The 20,121-nt window shown below is 47.2% G+C and overlaps 1 protein-coding gene across 1 annotated transcript; it reads right to left on the reverse strand.

Annotated features, from left to right (window-relative positions):
- Positions 1-13,206: 13,206 nt before the first annotated feature.
- Positions 13,207-18,834, reverse strand: LOC136497097 (ABC transporter G family member 51-like). The gene is made up of 10 exons (XM_066492881.1): positions 18,719-18,834; positions 18,435-18,555; positions 17,439-17,527; positions 16,803-16,887; positions 16,471-16,633; positions 15,531-15,607; positions 14,206-14,255; positions 14,019-14,104; positions 13,892-13,934; positions 13,207-13,483 (listed from the first exon to the last, which is right to left on the reverse strand). The coding sequence occupies exons 4-8, from the start codon at positions 16,884-16,886 to the stop codon at positions 14,056-14,058; spliced, it is 423 nt and encodes a 140-aa protein (XP_066348978.1). The 5' UTR covers position 16,887; positions 17,439-17,527; positions 18,435-18,555; positions 18,719-18,834; the 3' UTR covers positions 13,207-13,483; positions 13,892-13,934; positions 14,019-14,055.
- Between the last annotated feature and the right edge of the window lie 1,287 nt (positions 18,835-20,121).

Below are 20,121 nucleotides of genomic sequence, written 5' to 3' on the forward strand. Positions count from 1 at the left end.
CTTCAAGGAAGTGCACCACCCAGAGTGGTTGGCCAATCCCATTCTTGTACGAAACAAGAGTAGGAAATGGAGGATGTGTGTTGACTATACAGGGTCTTAACAAAGCATGCCTAAAGGATTCATTTCCTTTGCCGCTCATAGACTAGATAGTTGATTCTACCTCGGGGTGCAAAACCCTCTGCTTCCTTGATGCGTACTCCGGGTACTATCAAATTGCGATGAAAGAGTCCGACCAGCTCACGACATCTTTCACCACCCCCTTTGGATTGTTCTACTATGTCATAATGTCATTCGATCTAAAGAATGCTAGGGCTACATACCAGCACTGTATGCTCAGGTGCTTCGGGGACCTCATCGGGTGGACCATTGAGGCCTATGTTGACGACATCGTGGTCAAATCCAAATGGGCTAACCACCTTGTAGCTAATCTTGAGTAGACCTTTGCAAAACTCCAAGCAAACAGCATCAAACTCAATCCCGAGAAGTGTGTTTTTGGGGTCCACAGGGGCATGTTGCTTGGTTTCATCGTCTCTGAGCGTGGCATCGAACCCAACCCAGAGAAGATCTTAGCCATCACAGGGATGGGCCTGATTCAGAACATAAAGGGGGTACAACGGGTTATGGGGTGCCTCACCATACTCAGCCGCTTCATCTCACACCTCGGCGAATGAGGTCTCCCCCTTTATCAACTTCTGAAGAAGGCCGATCACTTCGAATGGACTTCCGAGGCCCAGGAAGCACTTGACATGGTTAAGCAGCTCCTGACAAAGGACTCGATCTTGGTTCCTCCCACCGAGGGAGAACCCCTTCTGCTATACATCATGGCTAGCACACAAGTGGTCAGTGCCACCCTAGTAGTAGAGCAGGAAGAAGAGGGGCATGCCCTCAAAGTATAGCGCCCTATGTACTTTATCAATGAGGTCCTATCTAACTTGAAGACCTATTACCCCCAAATCTAGAAGCTTCTGTATGCTGTTCTCATCACCAGGAGGAAGCTAGGCCACTACTTTGAGACACATCCAATGATGGTCATGATGTCCTTCACCCTAAGCGAGGTCATCCAAAACCAGGACGCCACAGGAAGAACCGCGAAATGGGTGCTCGAGCTGATGGGTCAGGGCATTGTGTATGCCTCCTAGACGGCCATCAAGTCCCAGCTATTGGCTGATTTTGTCGCAGAATGGACCAAGGTCCAAATGCCACTAGCAGTCATTGATCAAGAGTACTGGACAATGTACTTTGATGGATCACTGATGAAGAAGGGCGCTAGTGTAGGGCTGGTCTTTGTGTCGCCCCTTGGGGTACGCATGAGGTACATGGTCCTGTCTCCATTTCCCCTCCTCCAATAACATAGCCGAATACTGAGGCGCTCATCAATGGCCTACGCATTGCCATCAAATTGGGCATCTGAGGCCTCAATGTTTCAAGGGGATTCCCAGCTAGTCGTCGACCAAGTCATGAAGGAGTCAAGCTACCACGATGCCAAGATGGCCGCATACTGCCGAGAATTCTGCCGGTTGGAGGACAAGTTCGATGGCCTCGAACACAATCACATCCTGAGGCGCCTCAATGAGGCGGCTGATGTGCTTGCAAAAGCAGCATTCGGCTTAGAGCCGGTGCCAATGGGTGTCTTTGCCAATGACCAGCACAAGCCCTTGGTTCGCTACAAGGGGTTAGAACAAGATGGTGATGGTCCATCCAATCCTAGCCCGGGGGCTGACCAACCGTCAGCTACATCTGGCCCCGAAGTCGTGGAGCTCAAAGAGGACCCAACGACAGAGCCCTGACCCTCTGGTCAACTAGAGGACGCTCTACATCGGCTACCTCCTTTGTAACACACTACCGATGTATAGGATGGAGGCTCGACAGCTCGCACATCATGCCAAGTCCTTTGTTCTTATGGAGGGCGAACTCTACAAGCGAAGCCACATCAGGATCCTACAGCACTGCATCCCCTTTGAGTAAGGGAAGCATTTGCTGAGCAATATCCATGGTGGGGTCTACTGGTCACCACGCTGCGCCTAGAGCCCTGGTCAGAAACGTGTTCCGATAGGGCTTCTATTGGCCTACCACGGTAGCCGATGCCGAACAAATCGTACGCACCTACGAAGGGTGCCAGTACTACTGCTCGATAGACTCACCTACCGCCCCAAGCACTCCATGGGGTCTACGGTCACCACACCGCGCCTAGAGCCCTAGTTCGGAAACATGTTTCGATAGGGCTTCTATTGGCCTACCACGGTAGCCGATGCCGAACAAATCATACGCACCTACGAAGGGTGCCAGTACTATGCTCAATAGACTCACCTACCGCCCCAAGTGCTCTAGATGATCCCCATCATCTGGCCGTTCATAGTCTAGGAACTTGATCTAGTTGGACCACTCAAAAAGGCACCCGGGGGCTACACTCACTTGCTTATCACCATAGACAATCTTACCAAGTGGATAGAAGCTCGACCGATCTCCATGATCAAATCTAAGCAGGCCATGATGTTCTTCCTCAACATAGTCCATCGCTTTGGAGTCCCAAACTCCATCATCATGGACAATGGCACGCAATTCACTAGAAAGAAGTTCCTTCGATTCTGCGATGAATACTACATCTGGGTCGATTGGGCCACCGTCGTGCATCCCCAAACGAACAGGCAGGTCAAGCACGCAAACTGCATGGTCCTATAGGGCCTTAAGCCTAGGATCTTCAACCAGTTGAATAAATTTGGTGTGCGCTAGCTCACTGAACTTCCTTCAGTACTTTTGATCCTGAGGACAACCCCCAGTCGAGCCATCGGCTATAAGCCCTTCTTCATAGTCTATGGTTTCGAGGTTGTCCTCCCTAACTGACCTCAACTATGGAGCACCAAGGATGCAAGCATATGATGAATAGGGAGCCAAGGCATCCCACGAGGATGCCATGGACCAGCTGGACAAAGCACACGACATCGCCCTCCTTCGCTCGGTAGAGTACCAACAGGCATTGCGATGGTACCACAGCCGACGAGTGCGGGGCTGAACCTTTAATGTTGGGGACCTAGTCCTCCATCTCATACAGAGCAACAAGGACCGCCACAAGCTCTCCCCGCTATGGGAGGGACCATACGTCATCGTGGAGGTACTCTGGCTAGGCACCTACAAGCTGAAAACCATCGACGTTGAGGTCTTCACCAATGCCAGGAACATCGAGCAGCTATGTCACTTTTACCCCTAATAAATGCACACTTTTTACTTATCAATTTTGTTATCAAAACTCGACCCTTCATGACATCTGATCCCAGCAAATAGCAGGGGGTCGACCCTCACTCGGGGGCTGATATGAGTACATTTAACCTGCAAAAATTCCCTGTGTCTGCCCTCTTTATGTTAAGTCCTTGAAGCTGGGATTTTGGGAACAAGCTCAGAGTAAAACTGGGCAGACTACGTGAAACCTACGCCCCAGCGGCTACGACGCCTTTGCTCACCAGTGTGATCAGAGCTTGCTCACCCGCACTCTGAGCTTTTATGACCTTGATTGTGGGAAGGGTCGGAATGCACTAAACCTTCTTTACAAAAAGAGGGAGAAGAGCTAAAAAGTTGTTTGCTATAACAAAGAGCTCATCATTTTGAGCAAATTTGATGCTTGGCTTATCTGCCTAACTAAATTCTTGCATGGGATGTTCTCATCCTCTATTTCTGTAGGGAAATCTTGTCTCAACAGGTAATGCGAGTCGGTCGTATGGCTTGACCACTAATAAGAAACAGATAAGGAGCAAGTAGGGTCATGCTCATATCAAGGGGAGGATTTCTGAACCCATCACTCTTACCATCAAGGTAAAACCAGTGCCTAGGTCGATCAGACAACTCAACACCGCTGTCGAAAGATAAGCATCCTCACTTGCTTACTTTATGTATTAATTCCATTACCGAGCCTCCAACCCCAGCAACGGTAGGGGGTCGGGAATTGCTCGAGGGCCAGCAAGGGTGTCTATTCGTTAGACATTCTCTTCGCTCGGCCCCTCCTTATGTTTAAAAAACTAGAGGCGCGGTGTGTGGGCCCAAACTTTGAGTAGGCCTGGTCATACCGCTAGGACCCTACGCCCCAGTGGCTATGGCATTTTGGTCCACCAGCATGATCAGAGTTCTTGTCTCTATAGTCCAAACCTTAACCTCCACCTTCTCGGGAAGGACTTGGAGGGGACTACCTATAGAATCTCCACCAAGGAGAGGCTGTCATGTTGCCCGAATCAACCACATGGCTCATGTCGCTACCTAGAGACAAATACGGAAGAAAAGGAGGCTTATGCAGGTTACTCCAGACGTCGGACCCAAACTCTGCACAGACATATCTGGTAAAGAGCTCACAGAACCCATCACTCATGCCATCAAGGTAACATTATCGACCCCCGCTATTTCTTTATAATCATTCATACACTTATCTCAAACATCCCAGAATCGCATATGTGATTGCTGCATCACAACGCTTCGCGTCGTGTCATGAAGCGGTAGTCATCTCATTCGATATGAATGGCAACCGACTGAGGTTTGAAGGCTAGCCCGTGAAGGGCTCAAGGCCACCTCATGTCAAACAGAGCTAGGGGAGAAAAACCAAGATGAGCCCCAGTGGCCTTGCCCGACCCCACTTAGAAGCGGACAGGGACATCTCGACCTTTCTCGTTCGATTCTAACCTTGACCCAAGCCCACAGAATCTCTATCGAGGAGAGGCCAACAGGCCACTCGAGCCTATCGAATGGCTTGGGCATCTATCAGGAGGCGGGTTAAGAAGTAGTGGAATGCCACATGAGGGCTCTGTCAACCCTGTCAGTGGATGACGGACCTAGATTCCACTCGAATGTGCCCGTTAGCGAGCTCATTGAGCGCAACACTCGAGCCATCGAGGCAAGTGTCGTTAGCTCAGCCCCTCCAGTTGCAAAAACTGAGGATAGGGTCATGCATGAAACAAGGCTGACCCCTATTGAACTCCAAGGGGCTCAGGGGCTCGAGCTGCCTGATCCTAGATCGAGAGACCGAGGTTTGAAGGCCACCCACGAAGGGCCTGAGGCCGCCTCACATCAAACAGAGCTAGAGGAGAAAACGCAGATGAGCCCTAATGGCCTTCACCCGTCCCACCTAGAAGCGAACAAGGTCATCTCCCCATTGACTCCCCATTGAGAGGAATCTATTGGAAGGTGGGTTAAGGAGCAATGGAATGCCCCCTGAGGGCTTTGCCGACCCCGTTACAAGCGACGGAATTGAATTCAGTTCGAACATGCCCGTCACCGAGCTCATCAAGCGTGTCACCCGAGCCATCAAGGCAAATGATGTTAACTCAACCCCTCATGTTGCGGAAACTACAGATGGGGCGACAGTCACAAAAAACGATCTAACCCTTGACCAAATCCCCGCCACACATAGGGGCTCAAGGAAGCTTGGACTTACAAGGAGACCTAACGCATGGTCACAAAATGATAGCTAAGATCCTAGGGTGAGGGTACATGCAAATACAAGAGATGTATTCTCCTAAGTTTCGTTATCCTCCCCTTGATTTTCAGCGACATCCGACCCCAGCAACAGCATGGGGTCGGATCTCACTCGGGGGCTGATAAGGGAATAAGTATACTTTTTTTGAAACAATCACTGTGCCAGACCCCTTCTTTACGCTATGCCTAGTGGCAAGGTTTGTGGAAACGAATGATTAATTAGGCTTGGTTGAACTACAAAACACCTACGCCTCGGCGGCTACGGTGTCTTTGCTCACCGACACGATCGAAGTTTTCCCCTTACACCTCAGGCCCTATGGCTTTAATGAATGGAAGGGTCAGAATACGTGAGCCTTCTCATATCACATACAAAAAGGGAAGGAAACAAATTCAATCAAACAAAAACAAAATAATGAAGTTACAAATTTGTTCTTATGATATGTAAGGATTGGCAATTGTCTAGAGTATAATGATGCTCATTCGATATCACCCAACCTAATTGACTAACTATCCCCTCCAGGGGAGAACTATATCTTCAACTTTGTTCGCCAGGATCCACGCGACAGGAGCCACCACCTTCTCTATTTCATCTAGCTCGGAGGCTTTGTAGCTAGGCGCAAAGCCAAGGCTCATTGTCTCTAAGTCAATACTATTGGTGTAGTGGGAGTGGGCGATGGCGAAGGCTTGGGTGATCCTAGAGCAAAGAGCCTCCCTCTCGAGCTGGCGCACCCGCACCGTAATATCTATGGCATAGGCCACAAGCGAGCTGGTCCCCTCCAACCGAGCCACCTCTAGGTCATTGAAGACCACCCCGACGGTAGCGCATAGGAGATCATGCTCATCGCTCTCCACCTAAAGGATCCTCCGTGCCTTAGCAAGATCCATAACTAGCCTGATGGAGACACTCTTGGCCTCTAGCCTTCAGGTCATTGTGGTTCCGAGCTTGGCCTAGAGGGAGCTAATCCTCTGCTGCGCCTCGTCACATTCTTGGATGGCCTGGTCGCACTCCTTGTAGGCCATGCCATGCTCCGAGCAAAGCCTCTCCATAGTTTGACGAAGCTCATCTCGCTCCCTATGTAGCCGAGCAACCGCCTTGGCATCTAGGTTTGCTTTCTACTGTAGGGCTGTAGACCTCTCATCGGCTGCTAGCTTGAGCTCCCGCTCCTTCTCCACCTTAGCTAGGAGGTCGAGGATCTGCTGGTGGGCCTCAGCGCCCCTCTAGAGCAGCTCGTCCTACTCCTTTTGAACTCTAGCAGCCTCCTCCTCGTCCTACCACACCCTCACCGATAGATCCTGGAACGCCTTCTCGGCATCCTTTGCATCCCGATGTGCCTCAGCCTCCCACTACCGGAGACCGACTACCTCCTTGGCCAGGGGAGTCAGCTCAACCACCCTCTATTAGGTGTCACAAGCTGGGCACTCACATCCCCACGTAGCTAGGCCTCTTCATCGAGGCAGTCCCATTTCTCCTTCTGCTCATAAAGGAACTGGCATGTCTCCCGGCTACGAGCGATAAGGGACTAAAAGAAGATCAATGTCAAAACACAAAGATACATGAAGAAAGAAGAAAGTGAGAGGAGAGATTAAGTGAATACCCGGCTTGTAGGAATGATGACGTCGCGTAGGATGCCCCTGGCCTAGTTTAGAGCTTCTAGCATGGCCGAGATCCCCTCGTTGAGACTCTACCGCTCTATGCTCTTAGTAGCATCGTCGAGCGAGAAGAGTATCGACATCAAGTCTTGTGGATCCATCCATCGGAGCAGTGGCTCACCCTGAGCAGGCAAGTGGCTACCCCCCGACATCAGGGCCAAGGGCGACTCCCCGCTGGTCCCCTCCACCACCGCCACGGCGCTCGGGGACCCCTCGGCCATGCCTCCCTCTAACTAGCCCATGTCGGGCGCCATCACTTGGGCCGCTGGTGGTGTGGATCGCGCTGCTTCCTCGAGCACCACCAAGGATTCCTCTAGCTATGCCTAGCTTGTCAAGGTTGTGGCCACCTCCGCTTGCATTGGTAGGGCCTCAACTGGTGGCGTGGCACCCACCATAGTCGGCGCCACAAGCGCTAGCGGTAGCTCTGTCCGTGCCAACGTCGGCAGCGGCATCACCTCCATCGTCAGATGCTCGATGACCTCCGAGGGCGCTCCTACAGCACTAGCATCCGCTTGATCCATCAAGGGCACGGGCACCACCACGGACGGCGCCTGACTGGCCAACAAGGCTATGACGCTGGCTTCGCTCTTGCCTGGAACAAGAGTGATGTTAGGCAACGGCCGACGTCTTGCCTAAATGGCGACACTCTTCTTGGGCGCCAGCGCCAAAGAGTGGCCCCATCTTAGGAATCTACAAGAAACAAAAGGCGTGAGTCACGCTAAAAATAGAAAAAAAATAGAGAAGTCAATGACTTACATCAGCGTCGTTGGGCGCAGGATACGTTTGGGGGACGAACCCCCAGGTCCTTGCTCCGCCTAGTCAGGATGGGGCCATTTGGTGCCCGCCCCTTGCTCTGGGCCAAGGGGCTCAACTCCCTTGCACTCGGGGGGGGCGCAGGCAGTAGAGCTATCCCCCTCCCTCGGCACCTCGGGCATGGTGGCAGATCCGCCCACCCCCGCTAGCACCTCGGGCGCAATGGTAGATCCACCCACCCTCGCTAACTCTTGAGGCATGGTGGCGGGGCCACTCCCCTCCACTGACACCTCGAGTGCGGTGGCAGATCCACCCACCCCTACTTGTTCTGAGGATAGGCTGATGGTTTGGCCCGCCTCCGCCTCCTTTGACCTCACAGGCTGCACCTTCCCTTGTGTGGAACGGGAAGGGTCCCTGCATAGACGAGTGGATACCTATCAGCGTATCCTCGATATCTAGGTCATCCCACTCAGTGTCGATAACTACTTCATCATCTTCTTCCTCATCGTCATCATCATCACTGTCGATTTCCTCCCCGTGCTCCCACGCACGTAGCTTTTGCAGCTTCTTCCTCCTCTCATCCTCCTTCGCCTTCTGCTGTTGCTCGGCAGCGGCGCGGTTGGCCGCCTTCGTGGCTAGGTCCTTCTATAACAGAGCTGGGTGATCTGAAAGGATGAGTTTCTTCGGGCTAGTCCTATCTCAACATCAGCATCTAGAGGTTGAGAGTTCAATGGAAAAGGAGGCACGAGGAAAGAAAACTTGCAAAGATGATGTACCCCAATTTCAGTCACATCGGGGGGTGCCCCCGTACCGGATACACGAAATCAAGGATAGCACTGGCGTTGTCCCACGGAGGCTCCATTGCATCCTTGATGCACTATGCCACCTCAGAGGGGGAGAGCGCTCCCTCGGCTAGCACCATCCCATTGAGGGACACCCCTGGCGCCATCATGTGTAGGGGAAGCGCGCTCCTCATCAGCGGCACCACCCTCCATGTGTGGTAGGCATCGATGATCCCTAACCCCTTCATGCCTCTCTCCTTCAGGATGCAGATGGTGGTGAGATGGTCCTAGGTTCTCCTCTTGTCTTTCTCTAGGACCCCCCACCTCCTCCACGATTCTAGAACCTCTTCGATGAGGCACCCAGTGAACTCTGACAAGGGGGCGGCTACGTTGTTCTTGACGTAGAACCAATGCGAATGCCACCCCTTGTTGGAGGTCGACAGACACATCGGCGGGTACTCACTGACTCGATTGTTGTGGAGTTAAATGCCGGCGCATCCCATCAGCACGTTCAGCTCTTGCTTCTTCTCCCGTTTCTTTAGGAGGGTGATGGTGAAGAAGTACCACCACAGGTCGAAGTAGAGACTAATCCCCAAGAACCCCTCACATAGGGCGACAAACACCGCAATGTGCTAGATTCCATTGGGGTTAAGATGTTGTAGCTCCACCTTGTAGTAGTGCAGCAATCCCCAAAGAAACTTGTGGGCAGGGGAGGTGAATCCCCACTCATGGAAGTGAGCGAAGGACACAACGTAGCTGTCGGGTGGTGATGGCGTGTCCTCATCATTGTCTAGCCACCACTCCTCGGAGGTAGTTCACGTGCAAAGGAGACCACGGCGAACGAGGCCCTCTAGGCGTTGGAGGGTGATATCGGAACGGCACCACAGCTCCATTGGAGGATTGGAGTAGTGGATGCAAATTTGATGAGGGCTAAAACACGGATGCGGGAGGCTTAGGCGATTGGCAACGGAGGTTGTAGATGCAAAGGCAAGGAGGCAAAGTACGAAACCCTGGTGGCGAACCCTTTAGTTTTATAGGGGCAACGGATGCAAGGAAAGCAATTGTCCACCTAGATCTATGCGCTTGCCATGATCTGCCACCACGTCACGATATGGGATATGCACCCCCAATCCCTATCCTTTCCCTTCGAAGCCGCACCAGATGTTTCACCTCCCTAGGTAGACCAGGACTCTTTACCAGCAAAAGGATATGGGTCGAAAAGTGTTCCTTCAGCCCAGCTGGTCCTAGGAGTTCGAGGGCTGGCCCGTCAATAGTTTCAATGGCCATCCCAAGGCACCCTTACGACAAAGGATGGGCCCGCGATTGGCCAAAACTCAGGCGCATAAGCTTCACGGGAGTCTCGGCCCATGATTGAGTCTCAGCCGGGCTAACCCTGGCCGGATCCCCATGGACGAGATACCAGGATCCCAATTGAGCTATCTGGCTAAACAACCACCAAACTTCACAACCATACCCACGAAGGGTCCAAATCACCCTAGGTGATTCTATCCGAATCACTTGGGGGCTCAGGGGCTACACCCGACGGGTGCACTCGCACGCACCCTCTGGCAAGACGAATCACCCCCCGGGTGATTCTGTCCGAATCACCCGGGGGCTCGGGGGCTACACCCGTAGGGTGCGCTCGCGCGCACCCTCTGGCAAGACGAATCACCCCCCGGACGATTCTAGTCCAAAACACCCGAGGGCTTAGGGGCTACTATCAGGGACCAAATACTAGGGGTACCCAAGGAAGGAGGAGCTAATAACCATCAAACATTGATGCTTCCAAATAGGCAAGAACGTGACTACACCTCTTGCCCAACGACTGAGGGTTAACTCTGTCTCGTCCGACACCCAAAGGTTGGCTCCGCCTCGCCCGACGTCGGAGGGTAGACTCTGCCTCGCCTGACCCCTAGGGGCTAGGCTCCGCCTCGCCCGACATCCGGGGGCTGGCTCCGCTTCACCCGACGTCTGAGGGCAGACTCCGCCTCGCTCGACCCCCAGGGGGCTGGCTCCACCTCACCCGACGTCCGGGGGCTGGCTCCGCTTCGCTCGACATCCGAGGGCAGACTCCGCCTCGCCTGACGTCTGAGGGCAGACTTCGCCTCGCCCGATGTCCGGGGGCTGGCTCCGCCTTGCCCGATGTCTGAGGGCAAACTCCACGTCGCTCGATGACTGTGCACCGCTCCTTCATAACTACATGCGCAGATAAGACGGGGCACTCAAGTCAACTGCAATACCGAAGGACCATACCCTACATACCTGTAGGAAAGTACCGTCAGGATATGACAAGACGGGCGCTTTAAGCCCTTCTAGGCATGTTAGAAGCCCGAATAGTGTTGTGGGCGTTGACATTTGTCTTATAGTGTTATGGGCGCCAGCATTTTGCCCTCGAGCACGGATCCTAATGGAAGCATACGACAACCACTATGGTCCTAGGAGGAAACTCACATCATCTATAGTACGGACGTAGTGTCACTGAGCCGTCTGCTCCCCATAGGGTCACGGTTCAGCACCCTGGTCCGTCGCGCCGCTCGCCGGGGCGAGATGGGACGTGACCACTTGCTAAACAAGCCAAAGCACGGCCCTATCAGGATCAGCAGACATGCACCCCATATGGAGCTGTCCCTGGCACCGTCTTCCATGTCAACAGGGCTCGCTCAGAGGAAAAAGAAGACCCGGCACCTTCGAAGGACCTTCTTTGCCTCTGGTTTTTTTTCTTTCTCCCATCTTTAATCCCTACTTCCCCTTGGTCTATAAAACAATAGCTGAGCAATCAAGGGGGGGACTGATCAATAGAACACACCATGCATCACATAACACATAGCTGAGCAGCAACAAAGCTCTTAGCATCCTTTCAACATTTCTATCAGAGACTTGGAACATGTCCCTCTCTCGCCCATTTGTAACTCCTACTATGAACCTTCCAGTGCTAATAACACGAGCAGCAAGCGCAAACTAGACGTAGGGATATTCTGCCCGAACCAGTATAAATCTTGAGTCTTTTAGCACACCATCCGGGTCCAACGCGCAATAATACAAATTTACACGTTGGTGTTTACTCGAAACACCGACAAACCACATCTAAAAGTGGTTATAATTATAAATTAATAGAGGCAGGCTTTTTGGAATGTCACCTGTGTAAATTAATTTACAAACACGGTTTAGGAGGCCTGCCTCTATAAATATTTTTTTCATATGAACTCAGATGAAGTATCAAAATTGTATTGCTCAACAAAATTTGCAACTTTGTAGTTGACAAGTGTTGAAATCATTTAGAGTCCTCAAAATTTGTTTTAAATTCTTAGGTTTTGAAATTCAAAATTTAGAATTTTCAAATGACCCGGGATGTTGACATAGTCTGTACAAAAGTTGTTGGTTAATGAGATCCATAATTTTGTAATTGATGATTTTTAAATTTATTTAGAGTCCTAAATATTCATTTAATTTTATCAGGTTTCTTTTTTACGGATATTCAAAATCAGATTTCTTAGATTTCAAAATTCAAAATTTAGAATTTTCAAAAAACTTTGTATGTTGACATGATCTATACCAATATTTAGTTGTCAACACGAATACAACTTTGTAGTTGACAAGTTCTATATTTGAAAATATTTAGAGTTTCATTGTGAAATTTAGACTTTGGGATTAAAATCTTTGAAATTTTCAAACGGTGATGGATGGAGACCTATTCCAAAATTTAATAGTGGTCGAGAAGATCTAAAACTTTATAGTTAGTTTTTTCCATTTAAAATTATTTAGAGGACGAAATATTCAATACAAGATTCCTAAACATTGTAGTGGTAGGAAGGGATAAAGGAAATGTGTAAGGCAAATAGGTCATGTAGTAGGGTTTGTCCTAGGATTTCAAAAAATACTCTTTTCTGTTGTTTTTTCCCAAAATATTTACAGACATGAACATCTTCGCGTTTCTGCTGTTGTTAATCAATTTATAGGGACGTTAGTAAAGATGGTCCATCATATCGCCTCTATAAATGGTCCATTAATACTACACCACAGTCCCAGAATAGCGACGTTACATTGGTCGCTACAGGTCAATATAGCGACATACCATCGGTCGGTATAGATCTATACCGACACTTAGTTGGAGTCGCTGAAAGGGGCATCGGTATAGCCTATGCCGACCGACATGTTTTTAGCGACCGACGGCCTGATGCCTTAGGGGCTATATATATACCGACAAATAGTTTGAAGCTATAAATACTTTTAGCAACTAACAGTCCAACGCGAATCATTCACATCGAGACAATATATATACTGCTAATCAACAGTACATAATGAATCCCAAATTCGGCCTGTTCGCTAGTTGGTTTCTGGGCTGGTTTGGGTTGGCTGGTGCTGGTTTATTGTGAGAGGAAAATACTGTTGGCCGGCTAGTTTGGGCTGGCTGAAACCAACAAGCGAACAGGCTGATTATCTATTGTCAATGCACAAACGTTCAATACAATATACATTAACCATACATACAAGGACATTGATTAATATGAGCATAAAACATTGGCATTGACATCGATTCATTCATATATGAGCTAGCCCAATGTAAGGTTGATCAGATTCAACATCATATAAGTACATTGCAGACATAAAGTTTGTGCATGAGCAAACCATCAACATTCCTACCTCTACCTCATGCGACCAAAAGTCATACATCCACCACTTGTGATCAAAAGCTTGGCTCACTAACACCTAAAGCCCACTGTTCAAATTTCACTGACGATGAGCTTATAGTCTTATCTCTAATAGGTTGAAAACAAAACACAGCTTCGATCAGCACTTTTATCTTGTCAACACCATTAGGTACGCTTCCTAGGACCTTGCAGGATGGCCTGAAATGAAATATGAATATCCGATTAGCGACAACTTTTACCAAAGTTGGAGAAAGATAGCCAATAAGATCAACTCCAAGAGGTTCTCTAAAATTAATAGTTAAATTTCATAACAAGGAAAGCTCAATGTCCCAAACCATTGTAAATAAAATACATAAGTAAACTGATAGTACCTAACTCAAAGCAATATACAGACTTGGTATATGGGCTGGCACTGGAGGGTAACATATAGGATGATGAATTAAACATAGCCTATACAAGGTACACCATAAATACAAAAACTGTAATCCATCCACAAGATGTATGATTAAATAGGGGCAGGGTACTAGATACATTTAGATGGCAATGGACAAAATCTAGCACAAATAGCAGTTTGGTGAAAGTAAAATTCAGAAGAAAAAAACATACATGTAGTAGACTAGGATGAATGTGATGCCTTCGTAACCCTCAACTATTAGAAATATCATTAATTAGAAACTTTGTTCACTTATCACATACGTGAATAAAAGAAACAAAGGCAAGTGAAGTTTATTACTCTGTTTTATGGCCACGGAAATGGCATTGACTTAGCATCAGCACAGAGGGGGCAGGAGCACACTGCACAGACAGGGCAGCAGCATGCTGCGGAGATGGGGCAATTGAATAAGGTGGCCATGTACCACATATACTTATATACCCATATGCGATTGAACAAGCAACATTTCAAAGATGTGTATACTAACCCCAGTTCCAGCCACTTCAATGAGTTGAGTGTCCACACCCTCCTCCCCTGCTGCAAGATCAACATACCGCATATTAGTAAAAAGGTCAGAAGAGTATGTAGGTTTGTAACCATAACCAATATGAAAAACAAAGACAAGTCTAGTAATCTAAGAATACTTCTCTATTTCTAGATTAATATAGGCAAGAATTATTCATTTAAAACTTAGTCATAGAGAGGATGGACATAGTAAATTTATAGTTGCCTTTCAGTACTACAACAACAACAACAAGGCCTTTAAGTCACAAACAAGTTAGGGTAGGCTAGAGTTGAAACCCAGCAGAAGCAATCAAGGTTTAGGCACGCGAATAGTTATTTTCTAAGCACTCCTATCTAAGGCTAAGTCTTTAGGTATATTACATCCTTTCCGTACATCAAGATAAAATTTTTATTGACTGTTAATATTCTAATAAGTGGATATCACAACTGCTGATGACAAATACATGTACAGTAAAAAGTAAGTTTGCATTTTTGTTTTCTATTATTTTGTATAGCAACTCATCTCAAAGGGGAACACATATATACACACACTATAAAACATTAACAAGGTTGCATTAAAAATTCACTATCATAAGCAAACCTACTCCAGCACTCTAAGAACATAGTCTGTAACAAGATTGTGTTTCTATCTGTTGATCCCTAGCTGCCCTACACAGGTAAGCAACTAGCTTACCAGCACACACACTCACTCACTATGGCTAGAAGTAGAAGAAGAGATTGAGAAACAGCGCACATACACTCAGCACAAGCACCAGCGTTGGCCGAAGCCCTACCCTTTGGTTTGTGGCAACTGAACTAAGTATTCCATTGCTCTTTGGATAGAATATATACAACTCTAGTTGTACCTCTACTAGGTACATAGTTGTTAGGCCAACTATCTACTCCTGATTATAAGAGTACACCAACTACCTACTCCTAAGGTACAGGGTATACCAACTACCTACTCTTAAGGTACATAGTATACCAACTACTCCTAACAATACAAAGCTTACCTCAGCCCACTACCAAGACATGGTTGATGTAATAGCTACCAACTAATGTACTGGAGGTGGTCTATTGTAATACTGCTAAAGCTACAGGAACTGGTCGGTAGAGCCGATCAGTCCCCAACTCCCAACAGGGAGTGGTCGGCCGAGCCGACCAGTCTCCAACCAAGAAGAGAATGGGGAGCAGCAGATTATGTCCAACACTGTCCTCCAACTGATGCTGTCTGGTCATACAAAACAAAATATTGTGTAGATAAACAAAATGAAATATGAGAAGTTTATATGTGAATTAGATAAGAACCTTCATAAAGGCATCTATTTCTGGATTTGGTCTTATTCCTCTCTTCCCTTCAAGATCGCATAGCTCCTTCAAGCACTCTACACATATCGACAATGTGTGTAAGATAGATACTTTTTGAACTGACACCTAAGCCATTACATGATAACAAAACGGAGCAGTTTAAAGAAATTGTTCATTGTGCTCCTATTAGAAGCATTGGTATAGTTTTTAACAAAAAACGCAATAGATACATACCACCGTAAAAGATCTCAAAAATAAAAGGTGAGAGCTTCAAACTTGATGATAAACATGAAATGATCTTAAACTTTAACAGAAGTATATAAGCCCCGTTCACTTCACTGAAAAAATAAGCCGAAACACTGTTTCGGTTGATTTGTTGTGAGAGAAAAATATTGTTCCAGCTGAAAAAATAAGTTGAAAATATGGATTATAAGATAAGCGAATATGACCCGATTCTACAATCTTAAGGGCATTATTTCACCATCAGTGATACTTGGGATAAGGAAAGGTCAAAATATCTGCTTGTAGATTGTTAGATTAGATACTTGATGTAAGATGCATGAACCTCACCAAATCTGCAATTCACCGTGTCATGAAATAAAACGAAAAAAACTGAATTATCTTTGTTGGCTACCGCTTAGTTTCGTTTAATTTCTGGAAAAAGGTTAATTCTATCGCACAAGCTAGTTTATGCTTTGACACACTCATTCGGGTTGTAATAAGCTAGCCACAGCCAATTGTTTTATCTTAATTAAGTAGAAATGCATGGATAATAATAGAAGTGACAAAATCATTCAAATGTGAATTAGTAATAAACTAATTAAGTGCCTTGAAAAGTCTAGATGCAAGTTTATTCGTACCCTTGGCTATAATTGTGTCCTTGGGTAATCACAACAGAACTAAACAAAGTATTTGCAAAGCACAAGAATGGGAGCCTTACCTTGCCAGATTTCACTTGCACCCTGGCATTTTGCAGCAAAATCTAATGTTTCCCTCACTGTCAATTCTCCAATATGGTTGTCTGTCTGACTGATATAAGCAGAAGTTCTTTGTACACAAAATTCAGTAAGTGAAGTTCCATTGTAGGTCACTTCTCCACTTTTCTGTCAGAATATGAGAAGGTAAATGAAATGACAAGAATGATACAGAACATAATAATGGGATAGATTAGGCAACCGGTTTGATTGTGTGAGGGAATAAAAAACCCTCCCAAGCCCGTCCCACAGAAAATTGAAACAATTCACACAAACAGGGAGAAGATGTCAAGGTCACCTTTAGCTGAGGATCCAGTTTACCAGCGAGGGCCAACAAGAGCGTTGATTTCCCAGATGACGGTGGCCCCAGCAACAGTGTCATTCTTTCACCACACAAAACAAAACAAGAAAACAACATCAGCAGTTACCTATTAAAAACTTCATAAATGAGTGCATGCAATCCATGACACAAAAGAATTCTGAAATAAATTATTTTGGTACACAAAAAACGAGCTACAAGTTTTTAGTATAGTACTACATTAAGGTTATTATTGCAACGGAAAAAAATCAAAATGTTGGCATCAAAAGTGGAAGAGAGATAACCACATGATCAAGATGAGTTGCATTAAATACCAGTATTGGCAGATCGGGACTCGTTCTTTTTATATTTGTATATGTATATATAGATATAGATAGATGAGAAAACAGAGCAGGGATACATAGGGGATGACTTATCAACTACCCCCAAATGAGATACGTTTCTAGTACATTGTTCCAGAGGAAACAAGTGTCAGCACACAACTGCACAATAGGCATGCAAATATACTACCTTTTGTGCCTACATATGCGGATGTAAATTTAACTATTTAAGTTGGGAGTGTGACATGTGTTTGCATTCATATAGAGACCTGCATTAAGAAGTATTGTTTCTCACCTCCCAGGTTTTAGAACTCCACTAACATCATCAAGAATAGTGAGTTTGGTCTTCTTAGGACGTAAAAGATGGCAACAAATTAGAAGCCTCTGCACCAAGATATATATATATATATATATATATATATATATATATATATATATAGTAGTCAGTTACAAAATAAGTTATTCTGTAGCCACCTCTATTTACGATAATTTCATATACTAATTAACGATAATGTCAATACATATTTACGATAGTTGGCTTACTATAACACATGGGGATATTTACCATAACGTTATAGTAAACCACCTAATAAAAAGTTACTATAATCTCGTAAATTAACATAGTAATTATCGTAATTCAAAGTGGGTACAGAATAAGTTATTTTGTAGCCAGCTACAGGTAGTAGTTCTATATATATATATATATATATATATATATATATATATATATATATTAGCATAGGGTTCGCAGGTGTAATAAGATAAAAAAAAGTACACAATTGTCATGTAAATTATGGTATATATATATATATATATATATATATATATATATATATATATATATATATATATATATATATATATATATATATAGTCATAAATGAAAATGCTACAAGCTAGCTAGAGCATATATATTCTACCAGCGTATGGAATTGTTGATGCCTGCAACGTAACTGCAGTTGCATGCCTCATCAAGTACGTCTGATCAACTCATCGTCAACTAACTAACTATGAGTGTTTTATGTCAAAATTATTAGTTGCGTCTGGTAGCTGTAACTGCACGTGACAAGATTTAAGAACCCATAGCGTTCAAAAGGAAACTGGCAACAACGCATCATAATTCATAAGGCTAGTGCTGATAGGCTGAGCTAAAAAGTCCTGACGTGGACAGTTTAATCACATGATGACATGAAGCAGCAGTCGCTATCCGAGCAAGCAAATGATGCATGAGATCCGAGCTTTGCCCTACCCAACACGTAATCTAAACCGCAAAAACCAACCATATGCATACCTCGGCAATGTCATGGACGTAGTTGAGGAGCGTTGGCAACGCCCGGCGGCCGTAGTGCACCTCCGTGGACACCGTCAGGTTGCGGAACCTCACCTCCACCCGTGGCACGTCCAATCCCGCCCTTCACGAGATAACCAAACAGTTGGAATCGGCATTAATTTAGTAGAGCACGTAGTAAGCAAATCATAGAAATCGATCAAATCGGTTTATTATAGTATAGATGAGAAAATTGAAGTGCAAATCGAATCGGGGAATTGAAGGAAGGGATCAGCTGCATTACTTACGCGTCAAAGCGGGCCCTGATGCCGTGGAGGAGTTTGGCGTTATCGTAGTCTGCGGTTGCCAACGCCCTCTGGAGCACGCGCTGGACGCAATGCCGGTCGAGCACGCGCTGGACGCGTCAAAGCGGGCCCTTGCCGGTCGAGCACGCGCTGCACGCGTCAAAGCGGGCCCTTGCCGGTCGGTGCCGGTCGTCGTGAGAAAGTAACCAATTCCACAACTGCTCATCCAAAACGGCTTCACCGGTGAAGCCAAAGTCGGTGAAGCCAGAAAAACTGGTTTTTCTCGGCTTCTAATTCATTTTAACCCTAGCTTACAAAACAGCTTCACGCTACAGTGCTTCGATTTGCACAAAATAGATAAAGCCGGAGCCGACATAAGCCATGCCAAAAAAGACCCTAGCCCTCCAAAGGGTTCGCGGTGGAGCCGCGAGGCCGCTGCCTCGCATGCAGGAGCGCTAGCTTGGTCCACCACCAACCACAGAGACGAGGCGGCGGCTGTTGGGACTTGCATTGGGACACAGCTGCCTACGTACAGTACGCGGCCGAGATCAAGGGCAGGAGGCGCGTGCGTGCCACCAGTACGTGTTGTTGTAACCTATAACAAGTTGAAAGCCAGTTAGGGTCCGTTTGGTTGAACGGTTGTCGTGAGTTATGTGCTATAAAAATTGTAATATGTTTGGTTAAAATAACTACGAAGCATACTTAGGCTCTTTATCTTCCTTGAAACAGTTGTAAAGTGTCTCTCTATTTTAGGCCTGCTAATGGGTCGGGTAATAATTGGAGTTTTTGGATTGGTTGTGCTATGGAACTGTTTGGATGGGTTGTAATGGGTTGAGAGGTTAAACGGGTTGGGATAGGTTGGGTTTCCTAACAAATCGGGTTGGGTTTTCCAATCCTCCAATACGTCCAATGTCATGACGGTCGCGACAGTGCCGGACCTCACCGGGCTTGGAAACGGTGCCGAGTCCCCTGAAGACATGGCCTGTTCGGTTGGCTGGTTCGTATCGTTGCTGGTTCGTTTACGTGAGAGAGAAGTACTGCTGGCTGATTCGCGTAAATAGTAGCCATCTGAGGGGGCTGGCCAGCCAGCCCAGCGATCAGGCTGATGGAAGAGGTGCTGCACGGCGGCGGCGGCGGCGGCGGCAGCCTGGAAGAGGTGCTGCACGGCGGCGGCGGCGGCCTGCACACGGCGCCTCCGGCTGCGGTGCCCCAGCCCACCTCCTTTTGCCCCGGCTGGCGGACCCGGCACCACTTGGCCTCACGCTCCATCCACACAGTCACGATCTTGTGCTCCGGCGGCGCCATTGACGATGTTGCTGCCACCTCGAGCCACACCTGCACTACCCTATGCCCCCGTCGCCGCTGCCACCAACTTCATCGGCCGCAGGGAAGAGGAGCAGCAGCAG

The sequence above is a fragment of the Miscanthus floridulus genome, chromosome 12 (genome assembly GCF_019320115.1).
Source record: "Miscanthus floridulus cultivar M001 chromosome 12, ASM1932011v1, whole genome shotgun sequence".
Taxonomy (NCBI): Eukaryota; Viridiplantae; Streptophyta; class Magnoliopsida; order Poales; family Poaceae; genus Miscanthus; species Miscanthus floridulus.

Excerpts from the sequence above, each read along its gene's own strand:
- LOC136497097 (XM_066492881.1), bottom strand. The coding sequence starts at position 16,886 with ATGACACTGTTGCTGGGGCCACCGTCATCTGGGAAATCAACGCTCTTG. Across the intron at positions 16,634-16,802 it reads AACTGGATCCTCAGCTAAAG|AAAAGTGGAGAAGTGACCTA; the intron begins GTGACCTTGACA and ends ATATTCTGACAG. Across the intron at positions 15,608-16,470 it reads TGCAAGTGAAATCTGGCAAG|AGTGCTTGAAGGAGCTATGC; the intron begins GTAAGGCTCCCA and ends CGATATGTGTAG.